The sequence below is a fragment of the Oncorhynchus clarkii genome, chromosome 23 (genome assembly GCF_045791955.1).
Source record: "Oncorhynchus clarkii lewisi isolate Uvic-CL-2024 chromosome 23, UVic_Ocla_1.0, whole genome shotgun sequence".
Classification (NCBI taxonomy): Eukaryota; Metazoa; Chordata; class Actinopteri; order Salmoniformes; family Salmonidae; genus Oncorhynchus; species Oncorhynchus clarkii.
The window spans coordinates 44,263,794-44,278,968 of NC_092169.1; the positions used below are offsets into that span (position 1 = coordinate 44,263,794).

The following is a 15,175-nucleotide window of genomic DNA, read 5'->3' on the forward strand; positions in this document are numbered from 1 at the left end:
GGTAATAAAATACCATATATAACACAACACAACTTGTCTGGAGGGTAATAAAACCCAATATATAAACACAAGACAACATCCCTGGAGGGTAATAAACCCCATATATAACACAACACAACATCCCTGGAGGGTAATTAAAACCCCATATATAACACAATATCCCTGGAGGGTAATAAACCCCATATATAACACAACATCCCTGGAGGGTAATAAAACCCCATATATAACACAATATCCCTGGAGGGTAATAAAACCCCATATATAACACAACATCCCTGGAGGGTAATAAAACCACATATGTAACACAACATCCCTGGAGGGTAACAAAACCCATATATAACACAACACAACATCCCTGGAGGGTAATACAACCCCATATATATAACACAACATCCCTGGAGGGTAATAAAACCCCATATATAACACAACACAACATCCCTGGAGGGTAATAAAATCCCATATATAACATAACACAACATCCCTGGAGGGTAATAATATTCCATATATAACACAACCTGTCTGGAGGGTAATAAAACCCCATATATAACACAACCAAACAACCCTGGAAGGTAATAACACCCCATATATATAACACAACATCCCCGGAGGGTAACAAAACCCCATAAATAACACAACATCCCTGGAGGGTAATAAACCCCCATATATAACACAACATCCCTGGAGGGTAATAAAACCACATATGTAACACAACATCCCTGGAGGGAAACAAAACCCCACATATAACACAACACAACATCCCTGGAGGGTAATACAAACCCATATATAACACAACATCCCTGGAGGGTAATACAACCCCATATATAACACAACATCCCTGGAGGGTAATAAAACCCCATATATAACACAACACAACATCCCTGGAGGGTAATACAACCCCATATATAACACAACATCCCTGGAGGGTAATACAACCCCATATATATATAACACAACATCCCTGGAGGGTAATAAAATACCATATATAACACAACACAACTTGTCTGGAGGGGAATAAAACCCAATATATAAACACAAGACAACATCCCTGGAGGGTAATAAACCCCATATATAACACAACACAACATCCCTGGAGGGTAATTAAAACCCCATACATAACACAATATCCCTGGAGGGTAATAAAACCCCATATATAACACAACATCCCTGGAGGGTAATAAAACCCCATATATAACACAACACAACATCCCTGGAGGGTAATACAACCCCATATATAACACAACATACCTGGAGGGTAATAAAATCCCATATATAACACAACACAACCTGTCTGGAGGGTAATAAAACCCCATATATAACACAACACAACATCCCTGGAGGGTAATAAAACCCCCTATATAACACAACACAACATCCCTGGAGGGTAATACAAACCCATACATAACACAACATCCCTGGAGGGTAATACAACCCCATATATAACACAACATCCCTGGAGGGTATTAAAAGCCCATATATAACACAACACAACATCCCTGGAGGGTAATAAAACCCCATATATAACACAACACAACATCCCTGGAGGGTAATAAAATACCATATATAACACAACACAACTTGTCTGGAGGGTAATAAAACCCAATATATAAACACAAGACAACATCCATGGAGGGTAATAAACCCCATATATAACACAACACAACATCCCTGGAGGGTAATAAAACCCCATATATAACACAACATCCCTGGAGGGTAATAAAACCCCATATATAACACAACATCCCTGGAGGGTAATAAAACCCCATATATAACACAACATCCCTGGAGGGTAATAACACCCCATATATAACACAACACAATATCCCTGGAGGGTAATACAACCCCATATATAACACAACATCCCTGGAGGGTAACAAACCCATATATAACACAACACAACATCCCTGGAGGGTAATACAACCCCATATATATAACACAACATCCCTGGAGGGTAATAAAACCCCATATATAACACAACACAACATCCCTGGAGGGTAATAAAATCCCATATATAACACAACACAACATCCCTGGAGGGTAATAAAATTCCATATATAACACAACATCCCTGGAGGGTAATAAAACCCCATATATAACACAACCTGTCTGGAGGGTAATAAAACCCCATATATAACACAACACAACATCCCTGCAGGGTAATAAAAACCCCTATATAACACAACACAACATCCCTGGAGGGTAATAAAACCCCATATATAACACAACATCCCTGGGGGGTAATAAAACCCCATATATAACACAACACAACATCCCTGGAGGGTAATAAAACCCCATATATAACACAACATCCCTGGAGGGTAGTAAAACCCCATATATAACACAACACAACATCCCTGGAGGGTAATAAAACCCCATATATAACACAACCTGTCTGGAGGGTAATAAAACCCCATACACAACACAACATCCCTGGAGGGTAATAAAACCACATATATAACACAACATCCCTGGAGGGTAATAAAACCCCATATATAACACAACATCCCTGGAGGGTAATAAAACCCCATATATAACACAACACAACATCCCTGGAGGGTAGTAAACCCCCATATATAACACAACACAACATCCCTGGAGGGTAGTAAACCCCCATATATAACACAACACAACATCCCTGGAGGGTAATAAAACCCCATATATAAGACAACATCCCTGGAGGGTAATAAAACCCCATATATAACACAACACAACATCCCTGGAGGGTAATAAAACCCCATATATAACACAACACAACATCCCTGGAGGGTAATAAAACCCCATATATAACACAACATCCCTGGAGGGTAATAAAACCCCATAAATAACACAACACAACATCCCTGGAGGGTAGTAAACCCCCTATATAACACAACACAACATCCCTGGAGGGTAGTAAACCCCCTATATAACACAACACAACATCCCTGGAGGGTAGTAAACCCCCTATATAACACAACACAACATCCCTGGAGGGTAGTAAACCCCCATATATAACACAACACAACATCCCTGGAGGGTAGTAAACCCCCATATATAACACAACACAACATCCCTGGAGGGTAGTAAACCCCCATATATAACACAACACAACATCCCTGGAGGGTATTAAAACCACATAACATGAAAGGAATTAATATTTGACAGTTATGGAAGGTTCACCTGTTGGACATGTTGTGAGATGCTGTCCCCAAGGATCTCCTGCCCAGCACAGACAAGGCATAGCACAGAGTGACCAGAGGGGAGTCCTCGTCACAGTCCACAGGCTGGCAAAACACAAGGGTCAAAGGTCATCAGTGTTCACATCTTCTGAAATGACCAGCAGCAAGGAAACCAAATGGTACAACATGGGGTTATCAAGACTGCAGGTCTTGATAGGACTCTGTTTTTTTCCCTGACCACATGACCTTATCAGGAAGCATGAACTAGTTCCTAGAGTTTTCTTGACCATGAAAAATAAACTAGACTTAGGCATGGAGTTTTCCTGACAAGGAAAAATGAACTAGACAAGGGCCTGGAGTTTTCCTTACCACATGCATTATTGTACTGTGCATTGCAATCTCACATCTCCACTCACCTCCTCCAGTTTGTTGGCACAGTACTGGATCCACTCCAGATAGATGTTACAGAAGCTGGTCCTGGTGACGCCCTGGAGGCAGTGGACGTAGTCCTCGTCTATCTTAACGCTGAACACGGCCGGGTCTCTCTCTATGTGGTGCCACTTGGTGTAGGACACCAGAGCTTTCGTGATAGAGGGATCCTTGATCCACGTCTGTAGCTTCAGGGACTGGATCAGGTAGTAGATTATGCTCTAGAGGTGAAACAATAGGGAATAAGTATTGATGATGAAATATATATTTTTATTGCCTACTCCTTGCTTGCAAAGGTTTTGAAGCTCAGCAGTTAAGCTCAGACTTCATTGCGCTTTTGAAATAAAAGCAGTAATGAATTACAAAGATGTTGAAAGTATAAAAATAAATGAATATTAAACTGCTTAGATCATAGGTTAAATTCAAATTCAAGTCTTTATTGTCTGTTACGTTTCCATAAGACGTCAAAAGGTCTACAACCTTCAGATAGTAGCTGACGAGCAGTTTGCGCAGGTCGTACACCTGCAGCATGGTGGCAGCGTTGTTCTCGCTGATGCTGTAGCCCTCCAGCAGGTACTTGGTGGTGGTGACCTCCCAGGCCAGCCATCGCAGGTTGAAGGCCGCGTTGCAGGACAGGATGTTTGGCAAGTGGCCCGGCTCACAGCAGCAACAGGAATCGTCCTCCTCTACCCCCTCAGTGATGGCCTCTACCTCTCTCTGCTGGCAGTATGTACCTGGGGAGGAGGAGAAGGGGAAAGGGTTCCCCAGTCAGTAGCACAACTGAGTACATTAAACCAAAATGTGTTTTCCTGCATTTAACCCAACCCCTCTGAATCAGAAGGAGAAGGACCACAGACTATCATGTTAATGGTGATTGTACGTCAGTGGTCGAGATGTGGGGCTTATGATTATTAGAAAACAATTTCAAAGAAAATGTAATACATTTAAGAAACTTGTAACATTCAACACAGTCAAGATATTTCCCATATCAGTAGAATGATCATAGCCACAGAGTACTTACAGGTAGGTATATGCAGTGCAACAGGAAAATAGGAAAATATTCAGACCCCTTGACTTTTTCCACATTTTGTTAGGTTCTAAAATGTATTAAATTGTTTTTCCCCTCATTAATCTACACACAATAATCCATAATAACAAAGCCAAAAAAGTTTGAAACATTTTTGGTAATTCATTTAAAAAAAACTGAAATATCACATTTACATTTACATAAGTATTCAGACCCTTTACTCAGTACTTTGTTGAAGCATCTTCGGCAGCGATTACAACCTCAAGTTTTCTTGGGTACAACTCTACAAGCTTGGCACACCTGTAATTGGGGAGTTTCTCCCATTCTTCTATCCAGATCCTCTCAAGCGCTGTCAGGTTGGGAGCGTTGCTGCACAACTATTTTCAGGTCTCTCCACAGATGTTCGAGCTCTGGCTGGGCCACTCAAGGGCATTCAGAGACTTGTCCTAAAACCACTCCTTTGTTGTCTTGGTTGTGTGCTTATGGTCGTTGTACATTGCTCCGTTCATCATTCCCTCGATCCTGAAGAGTCTCCCAGTCCTTGCCGCTAAAAAACATCCCCACAGCATGATGTTGCTACCACCATGCTACACAATAGGGATGGTGCCAGGTTTACTCCAGACATGACTCTTGGCATTCAGGCCAAAGAGGTGCCTTTTGGAAAACTCCAAACTTTAGGTGCCTTTTGGCAAACTCAAAGCAAGCTGTCATTTGCCTTCTGGCCACTCTACCATAAAGGCCTGATTGGTGGAGTGTTGCAGAGATGGTTGTCCTTCTGGAAGGTTCTCCCATCTCCACAGAGGAACCCATCTCCCATCTCCACAGAGGAACTCTAGAGCTCTGTCAGAATGACCATCGGGTTCTTGGTCACCTCCCTGACCAAGGCCCTCCCCCGATTGCTCAGTTTGGCCGGGTAGCCAGCTCTAGGAAAAGTCTTGGTGGTTCCAAAGTCTTGGTACCCTTCCCCAGATCTGTTGTCAGCACAATCCTGTCTTGGAGCTCTATGGAAATTCCTTTTACCTCATGGCTTAGTTTATGCTCTGACATGCACTGTCAACTGTGGGACCTTATATAGACAGGTGTGTGCCTTTCTAAATCATGTCCAATCAATTGAATTTACCATAGGTGGACTCCAATCAAGTTGTAGAAACATCTCAAGGATGATCAATGGAAACAGGATATACCTGAGCTCATAGCAAAGGGTCTGAATACTTGTGTAAATAATAAATTATACATTTGCAAAAATTTAGAAAAACCTGTTCGCACTTCGCCATTATGGGGTACTATGTGTAGATTGCTGAGGATTTAAAAAAATGTAATCCATTTTGTAACAAAATGTGTAACACTCAAGGGGTCTGAATACTTTCTGAAGGCAGTGTAGGTATATATGGCTCTGGGTGTGGTATAGTGCTCCTCATTGTGTATTAGTCAGTATCTGACCTCTGAACTCCAAGCCTCGGAGCTGGAAGGTGACCAGGCCGTTGCCGATCTCGATGAGGTGAACGAAGGCGTTGAGGTAGTCAGAGGCCAGGATGAAGCAGTCTCCAGAGCTGTAGTTCCCCCAGCGGCCCAGCATCAGGTCACCACACAGAGAGTGCTGCAGAGAGCGTGTCAGATACTCATAGAAGATGGAGTTCAGGTTGTTGTCGTCACATCCTGGAGGAATAAAAGTTTATGTAAAATACACTGATTGACATGACCAACAAAACAACATGTATTAACCATGAGAAGATCATTGTCGAGTTGAGAAATTCGAAATCACCTTCTCCGGTTAATGTTAATTAGGGAGGATAACATGATCATGTTAATTAAATAAATGTAATATTTTACCTGTCTCTTTATCAACCTGAGATACCAGTCTGCTATTGGCGTTGTCAATACGTTTGGTGCTGCAAAATGGTACCAAACCAAGGTTAGGGAGACAGTACATTAATTTACATACATCAAACAAAGTCTAACATTCAGTAGAGACAATTCTGGTTTCTTCTTAGGACCTGTGTTAGTTATAGTTAAAATAGTTATATAAATCCTCAACAATAACTCAGTGACTGGAGTAGAGGTGCTAGACTATGTGTCTACGCCGAGACCACTTCGCCTATAGCTGAGTGTATGACATCATCTCTGACACAGAAATGTCATTACATGGATGTCAACAGGGGTTCTAGGAGGCCACTTGCATATTTTCTGAGTAGATTAGAAACAGACTAACAATTAATTATTGACAGTGACCTCACTCAATGGTTTGGTCATAAACTCAAACTGATTGGCCGTCCCTCATCCCCCTCTTTATTCGTAATGGACTTTCCCTTGTCCCATCTCTGAAGCTGGATAGATGGGGGGCCATCGACACACTGTGGTCGTTTAAGGGCATATTGCCAGATTCAGACAATAAGCCATTTTTCTACTTACCCAGTGTCAGATGAACTCATATGCTACAGTACCTGTAGACTTTCAGTCATTGCTCTAACACTAGTGAGCATTTTCTAGCGAAACTACCTTTAACTTCCTTCATACTGCATGCAGAAACATAAAAATGGTATCCACAGGTTAATCGGACTCTGGGGAAGTAGATAATCTTGCAGTATCCCTTTAAGGTAAGTGTTTTAAAAGGCTTAATTGTGCTTTATCTCATGCTGCGGGCGATGAAAGGTCATTACTTGTAGTTCCTCTCCCAGAACTTGACGGGCCGCGGGTAGGAGGTGATGAAGATGGCGCTGCCCAGGAAGGGGCTGAGAGGGGTGTAGAACAGAGTTGTGATGAACGTCTGCAGCAGCAACATAGCTGAGTCTGAGCTGCATCATGAAGGAGAACCTCCACAACCAAGGTACAACCAACAGGTTTACCATACTCACATACCTGCTGTCAAATTCGCTGTCACAGTTTCAGTCAGAGCAACGTCAAAACATGTGGAAGTATGTGTAGTTCATACACACGTCAAAACCAAAGGATACGAGGCACAGCGAAGGGCTGAGCGAACGCGTGGAAGGCACTGCCCCATGCGATCTGCCACGGTGCGATGTAAACCATGATGAAGTTGAGCTTGTGAAGCAGATCGCTGAGCTGTAGAGGAACAAATACCTGCTTTGAGTCACTGACAGACAACAAAGACAGTTATTTTCTAGATCCTAAAAGTAAAAAGAAGGTCACTCTACATACAGAGCAGCTGTGTCCCCTGCTTCACAGACCCCGAATAATACAACTGTACATTTTTTTTATCAATTGTAGGAAGTTTGGGAACCGCAGCCATAGTGAGTTGCATTAATTTCCCTATTTTAATGTTATTCAGAGGTCTTTATTGGGAGAGTGTGTACCAGTCTCTGGTCACGTCACAGACTGACCTTGTGGAAGACAATGGACATAATAAAAAAGTCCAGCAGAAAGGTTTCAGAGGCTCTGCTGCAGTCAAACTCGAAGAAGACGATAGTGAAGATGAGAGTGACGAACTGGAAGCTGGGATTGCAGAAGGAGGCGCGGAGGAGCTTCATCCCAGCAACTGTCATCAACAAGACATCACAGCTGGAGCGAGACACAGAGACCTGAGCAACTCAGGCGCACAGACGGGACACAGCGGAGCAAAGCACAGGGGTGACATGGAGGGGGAGGGAGGCAGGGGAGACAAATGCACCAATACTAGCTAATACTGTATATACAACACACATTCTTCCCTAGCAAAGGTCATGCATAGAGACTGACAAAGTGATATTTCTTTGATTGATGAAGGTACTCCGGATTTTGCTGCACCTCCAACATGCACAGAGGGGAGTGGTGGAGACCAAGGTTATTATAGTAAACAAAAACTGACACTGAAATGAAAAAGCATAATGAAAAAACTATTTTGTAAACGGAAATAAAATCATTAACAAACCTGTTTGAGAAACGAAAATGAAAACTGAAACTATTATCATTGACTCAAAAACTAACTCAAATGAAATAAAACCATCATGAATTATGTCCTTTTCAAAAAAAAAAATTTAAACTTTGGGCAAAAATCAAATAGGTTTTTCAAGCTTTTTTCTAATGGGGTTTTTAAGCCTCTGAATCTGGCAGGTAAAAGCTGCCAGTAGGTGGCGATGTTTCAAATAGGCCTAGCATCACTATCATTAGCTATCACTTGATAACAGGGAAGAAATCTGCCACTTTCTAAACACTAAAACTGAAACTAAATAATATCAAAACAAAATAGCTTTTTATCCAACTCAAACTAAGTAGAAACTAGTAAATCAGGATGAAAGACTAAGAGAAAAAAACACAAAACTATGATAACCTTGGTGAAGACTATATAGTATAAACCTGTGAAGAACTGTGTGAATCTGGACAAGGGTTTCCCCAGGTGCTACAGTACATGAAGATTGGCATTTTAAGCTAATCGAATAAGTGGGACAGAGGCAAGTTTAAAGTATTTCACACTATCTACCTGGAAAAACATTAACTCTACATTCTAAACTGAATGTTAGACAGATTATCTAAACAAACTGGTTTTAAACTGAAAATGGTTCTTAGAAGACCTGGGTCAAATACTTGATTTAGTCTGGGTACAATGGAACTACTGGAATAGTGGTTCCCAAGCTAAACCCAGAGCACCTCAAACTGGATTTGTTCTGACAGTCGTGATTTATTGTTTCTAGTGTTTGATTATTATAGTATATGTTTGACATTTGTTATGCACTGTTGGAGCTAGTAACATAATTATTTCGCTGCACCCTCATCTGCCAAACGGTGTATGTGACCAATAAACCCACTGTAACATCTGCCAAACTGTGTATGTGACCAATAAACCCTCTGTAACATCTGCCAAACTGTGTATGTGACCAATAAACCCACTGTAACATCTGCCCAACTGTGTATGTGACCAATAAACCCTCTGTAACATCTGCCAAACGGTGTATGTGACCAATAAACCCACTGTAACATCTGCCAAACTGTGTATGTGACCAATAAACCCACTGTAACATCTGCCAAACTGTGTATGTGACCAATAAACCCTCTGTAACATCTGCCAAACGGTGTATGTGACCAATAAACCCTCAAACATCTGCCAAACTGTGTATGTGACCAATAAACCCACTGTAACATCTGCCAAACTGTGTATGTGACCAATAAACCCTCTAACATCTGCCAAACTGTGTATGTGACCAATAAACCCTCTAACATCTGCCAAACTGTGTATGTGACCAATAAACCCTCTAACATCTGCCAAACTGTGTATGTGACCAATAAACCCTCTAACATCTGCCAAACTGTGTATGTGACCAATAAACCCTCTGCAACATCTGCCAAATGGTGTATGTGACCAATAAACCCACTGTAACATCTGCCAAACTGTGTATGTGACCAATAAACCCACTGTAACATCTGCCAAACTGTGTATGTGACCAATAAACCCACTGTAACATCTGCCAAACTGTGTATGTGACCAATAAACCCTCTGTAACATCTGCCAAACGGTGTATGTGACCAATAAACCCTCAAACATCTGCCAAACTGTGTATGTGACCAATAAACCCACTGTAACATCTGCCAAACTGTGTATGTGACCAATAAACCCACTGTAACATCTGCCAAACTGTGTATGTGACCAATAAACCCTCTGTAACATCTGCCAAACTGTGTATGTGACCAATAAACCCTCTAACATCTGCCAAACTGTGTATGTGACCAATAAACCCACTGTAACATCTGCCAAACTGTGTATGTGACCAATAAACCCTCTGTAACATCTGCCAAACTGTGTATGTGACCAATAAACCCTCTGTAACATCTGCCAAACTGTGTATGTGACCAATAAACCCTCTGTAACATCTGCCAAACTGTGTATGTGACCAATAAACCCTCTGTAACATCTGCCAAACTGTGTATGTGACCAATAAACCCACTGTAACATCTGCCAAACTGTGTATGTGACCAATAAACCCTCTGTAACATCTGCCAAACGGTGTATGTGACCAATAAACCCTCTGTAACATCTGCCAAACTGTGTATGTGACCAATAAACCCACTGTAACATCTGCCAAACTGTGTATGTGACCAATAAACCCTCTGTAACATCTGCCAAACGGTGTATGTGACCAATAAACCCTCAAACATCTGCCAAACTGTGTATGTGACCAATAAACCCACTGTAACATCTGCCAAACGGTGTATGTGACCAATAAACCCTCAAACATCTGCCAAACAGTGTATGTGACCAAAAAACCCTCTGTAACATCTGCCAAACTGTGTATGTGACCAATAAACCCTCTAACATCTGCCAAACTGTGTATGTGACCAATAAACCCTCTAACATCTGCCAAACTGTGTATGTGACCAATAAACCCTCTAACATCTGCCAAACTGTGTATGTGACCAATAAACCCTCTAACATATGCCAAACTGTGTATGTGTCCAATAAACCCTCTAACATCTGCCAAACTGTGTATGTGACCAATAAACCCTCTGCAACATCTGCCAAATGGTGTATGTGACCAATAAACCCACTGTAACATCTGCCAAACTGTGTATGTGACCAATAAACCCACTGTAACATCTGCCAAACTGTGTATGTGACCAATAAACCCACTGTAACATCTGCCAAACTGTGTATGTGACCAATAAACCCTCTGTAACATCTGCCAAACTGTGTATGTGACCAATAAACCCTCTGTAACATCTGCCAAACTGTGTATGTGACCAATAAACCCACTGTAACATCTGCCAAACTGTGTATGTGACCAATAAACCCTCTGTAACATCTGCCAAACTGTGTATGTGACCAATAAACCCTCTAACATCTGCCAAACTGTGTATGTGACCAATAAACCCACTGTAACATCTGCCAAACTGTGTATGTGACCAATAAACCCTCTGTAACATCTGCCAAACGGTGTATGTGACCAATAAACCCTCTGTAACATCTGCCAAACTGTGTATGTGACCAATAAACCCTCTGTAACATCTGCCAAACTGTGTATGTGACCAATAAACCCTCTGTAACATCTGCCAAACTGTGTATGTGACCAATAAACCCACTGTAACATCTGCCAAACTGTGTATGTGACCAATAAACCCTCTGTAACATCTGCCAAACGGTGTATGTGACCAATAAACCCTCTGTAACATCTGCCAAACTGTGTATGTGACCAATAAACCCACTGTAACATCTGCCAAACTGTGTATGTGACCAATAAACCCTCTGTAACATCTGCCAAACGGTGTATGTGACCAATAAACCCTCAAACATCTGCCAAACGGTGTATGTGACCAATAAACCCTCAAACATCTGCCAAACTGTGTATGTGACCAATAAACCCACTGTAACATCTGCCAAACTGTGTATGTGACCAATAAACCCTCTGTAACATCTGCCAAACGGTGTATGTGACCAATAAACCCTCTGTAACATCTGCCAAACTGTGTATGTGACCAATAAACCCACTGTAACATCTGCCAAACTGTGTATGTGACCAATAAACCCACTGTAACATCTGCCAAACTGTGTATGTGACCAATAAACCCTCTAACATCTGCCAAACTGTATATGTGACCAATAAACCTTCTGTAACATCTGCCAAATGGTGTATGTGACCAATAAACCCACTGTAACATCTGCCAAACTGTGTATGTGACCAATAAACCCACTGTAACATCTGCCAAACTGTGTATGTGACCAATAAACCCTCTGTAACATCTGCCAAACTGTGTATGTGACCAATAAACCCACTGTAACATCTGCCAAACTGTGTATGTGACCAATAAACCCTCTGTAACATCTGCCAAACTGTGTATGTGACCAATAAACCCTCTGTAACATCTGCCAAACTGTGTATGTGACCAATAAACCCTCTAACATCTGCCAAACTGTGTATGTGACCAATAAACCCACTGTAACATCTGCCAAACGGTGTATGTGACCAATAAACCCTCTGTAACATCTGCCAAACTGTGTATGTGACCAATAAACCCTCTGTAACATCTGCCAAACTGTGTATGTGACCAATAAACCCTCTGTAACATCTGCCAAACTGTGTATGTGACCAATAAACCATCTGTAACATCTGCCAAACTGTGTATGTGACCAATAAACCCTCTGTAACATCTGCCAAACTGTGTATGTGACCAATAAACCCACTGTAACATCTGCCAAACTGTGTATGTGACCAATAAACCCTCTGTAACATCTGCCAAACGGTGTATGTGACCAATAAACCCTCTGTAACATCTGCCAAACTGTGTATGTGACCAATAAACCCACTGTAACATCTGCCAAACTGTGTATGTGACCAATAAACCCTCTGTAACATCTGCCAAACGGTGTATGTGACCAATAAACCCTCTGTAACATCTGCCAAACTGTGTATGTGACCAATAAACCCACTGTAACATCTGCCAAACTGTGTATGTGACCAATAAACCCTCTGTAACATCTGCCAAACGGTGTATGTGACCAATAAACCCTCAAACATCTGCCAAACTGTGTATGTGACCAATAAACCCACTGTAACATCTGCCAAACTGTGTATGTGACCAATAAACCCTCTAACATCTGCCAAACTGTGTATGTGACCAATAAACCCTCTGTAACATCTGCCAAACTGTGTATGTGACCAATAAACCCTCTAACATCTGCCAAACTGTGTATGTGACCAATAAACCCTCTAACATCTGCCAAACGGTGTATGTGACCAATAAACCCTCTGTAACATCTGCCAAATGGTGTATGTGAACAATAAACCAACTGTAACATCTGCCAAACTGTGTATGTGACCAATAAACCCACTGTAACATCTGCCAAACTGTGTATGTGACCAATAAACCCACTGTAACATCTGCCAAACTGTGTATGTGACCAATAAACCCTCTGTAACATCTGCCAAACTGTGTATGTGACCAATAAACCCACTGTAACATCTGCCAAACTGTGTATGTGACCAATAAACCCTCTGTAACATCTGCCAAACTGTGTATGTGACCAATAAACCCTCTGTAACATCTGCCAAATGGTGTATGTGACCAATAAACCCACTGTAACATCTGACAAACTGTGTATGTGACCAATAAACCCACTGTAACATCTGCCAAACTGTGTATGTGACCAATAAACCCACTGTAACATCTGCCAAACTGTGTTTGTGACCAATAAACCCTCTGTAACATCTGCCAAACTGTGTATGTGACCAATAAACCCTCTGTAACATCTGCCAAATGGTGTATGTGACCAATAAACCCTCTGTAACATCTGCCAAACTGTGTAAGTGACCAATAAACCCACTGTAACATCTGCCAAACTGTGTATGTGACCAATAAACCCTCTGTAACATCTGCCAAACGGTGTATGTGACCAATAAACCCTCAAACATCTGCCAAACTGTGTATGTGACCAATAAACCCACTGTAACATCTGCCAAACTGTGTATGTGACCAATAAACCCTCTAACATCTGCCAAACTGTGTATGTGACCAATAAACCCTCTGTAACATCTGCCAAACTGTGTATGTGACCAATAAACCCTCTAACATCTGCCAAACTGTGTATGTGACCAATAAACCCTCTAACATCTGCCAAACTGTGTATGTGACCAATAAACCCTCTGTAACATCTGCCAAATGGTGTATGTGACCAATAAACCAACTGTAACATCTGCCAAACTGTGTATGTGACCAATAAACCCACTGTAACATCTGCCAAACTGTGTATGTGACCAATAAACCCACTGTAACATCTGCCAAACTGTGTTTGTGACCAATAAACCCTCTGTGACATCTGCCAAACTGTGTATGTGACCAATAAACCCTCTGTAACATCTGCCAAATGGTGTATGTGACCAATAAACCCTCTGTAACATCTGCCAAACTGTGTAAGTGACCAATAAACCCACTGTAACATCTGCCAAACTGTGTATGTGACCAATAAACCCTCTGTAACATCTGCCAAACTGTGTATGTGACCAATAAACCCTCTAACATCTGCCAAACTGTGTATGTGACCAATAAACCTTCTGTAACATCTGCCAAATGGTGTATGTGACCAATAAACCCACTGTAACATCTGCCAAACTGTGTATGTGACCAATAAACCCACTGTAACATCTGCCAAACTGTGTATGTGACCAATAAACCCACTGTAACATCTGCCAAACTGTGTATGTGACCAATAAACCCTCTGTAACATCTGCCAAACTGTGTATGTGACTAATAAACCCACTGTAACATCTGCCAAACTGTGTATGTGACCAATAAACCCTCTGTAACATCTGCCAAACTGTGTATGTGACCAATAAACCCTCTGTAACATCTGCCAAACTGTGTATGTGACCAATAAACCCACTGTAACATCTGCCAAACTGTGTATGTGACCAATAAACCCTCTGTAACATCTGCCAAACTGTGTATGTGACCAATAAACCCTCTGTAACATCTGCCAAACTGTGTATGTGACCAATAAACCCACTGTAACATCTGCCAAACTGTGTATGTGACCAATAAACCCTCTGTAACATCTGCCAAACGGTGTATGTGACCAATAAACCCTCTGTAACATCTGCCAAACTGTGTATGTGACCAATAAACCCACTGTAACATCTGCCAAACT

At 41.6% G+C, this 15,175-nt stretch overlaps 1 protein-coding gene across 1 annotated transcript in view; it reads right to left on the reverse strand.

The window, feature by feature from the left end:
* Positions 1 to 15,175, reverse strand: part of LOC139381812 (pecanex-like protein 2) — a 203,061-nt gene that overhangs the window by 41,672 nt on the left and 146,214 nt on the right. The window contains 8 exon segments of the mRNA XM_071125589.1: positions 3,157 to 3,260; positions 3,572 to 3,805; positions 4,065 to 4,318; positions 6,052 to 6,267; positions 6,442 to 6,500; positions 7,269 to 7,398; positions 7,563 to 7,671; positions 7,950 to 8,127. Coding sequence (XP_070981690.1) covers positions 3,157 to 3,260; positions 3,572 to 3,805; positions 4,065 to 4,318; positions 6,052 to 6,267; positions 6,442 to 6,500; positions 7,269 to 7,398; positions 7,563 to 7,671; positions 7,950 to 8,127 — 1,284 coding nt within the window.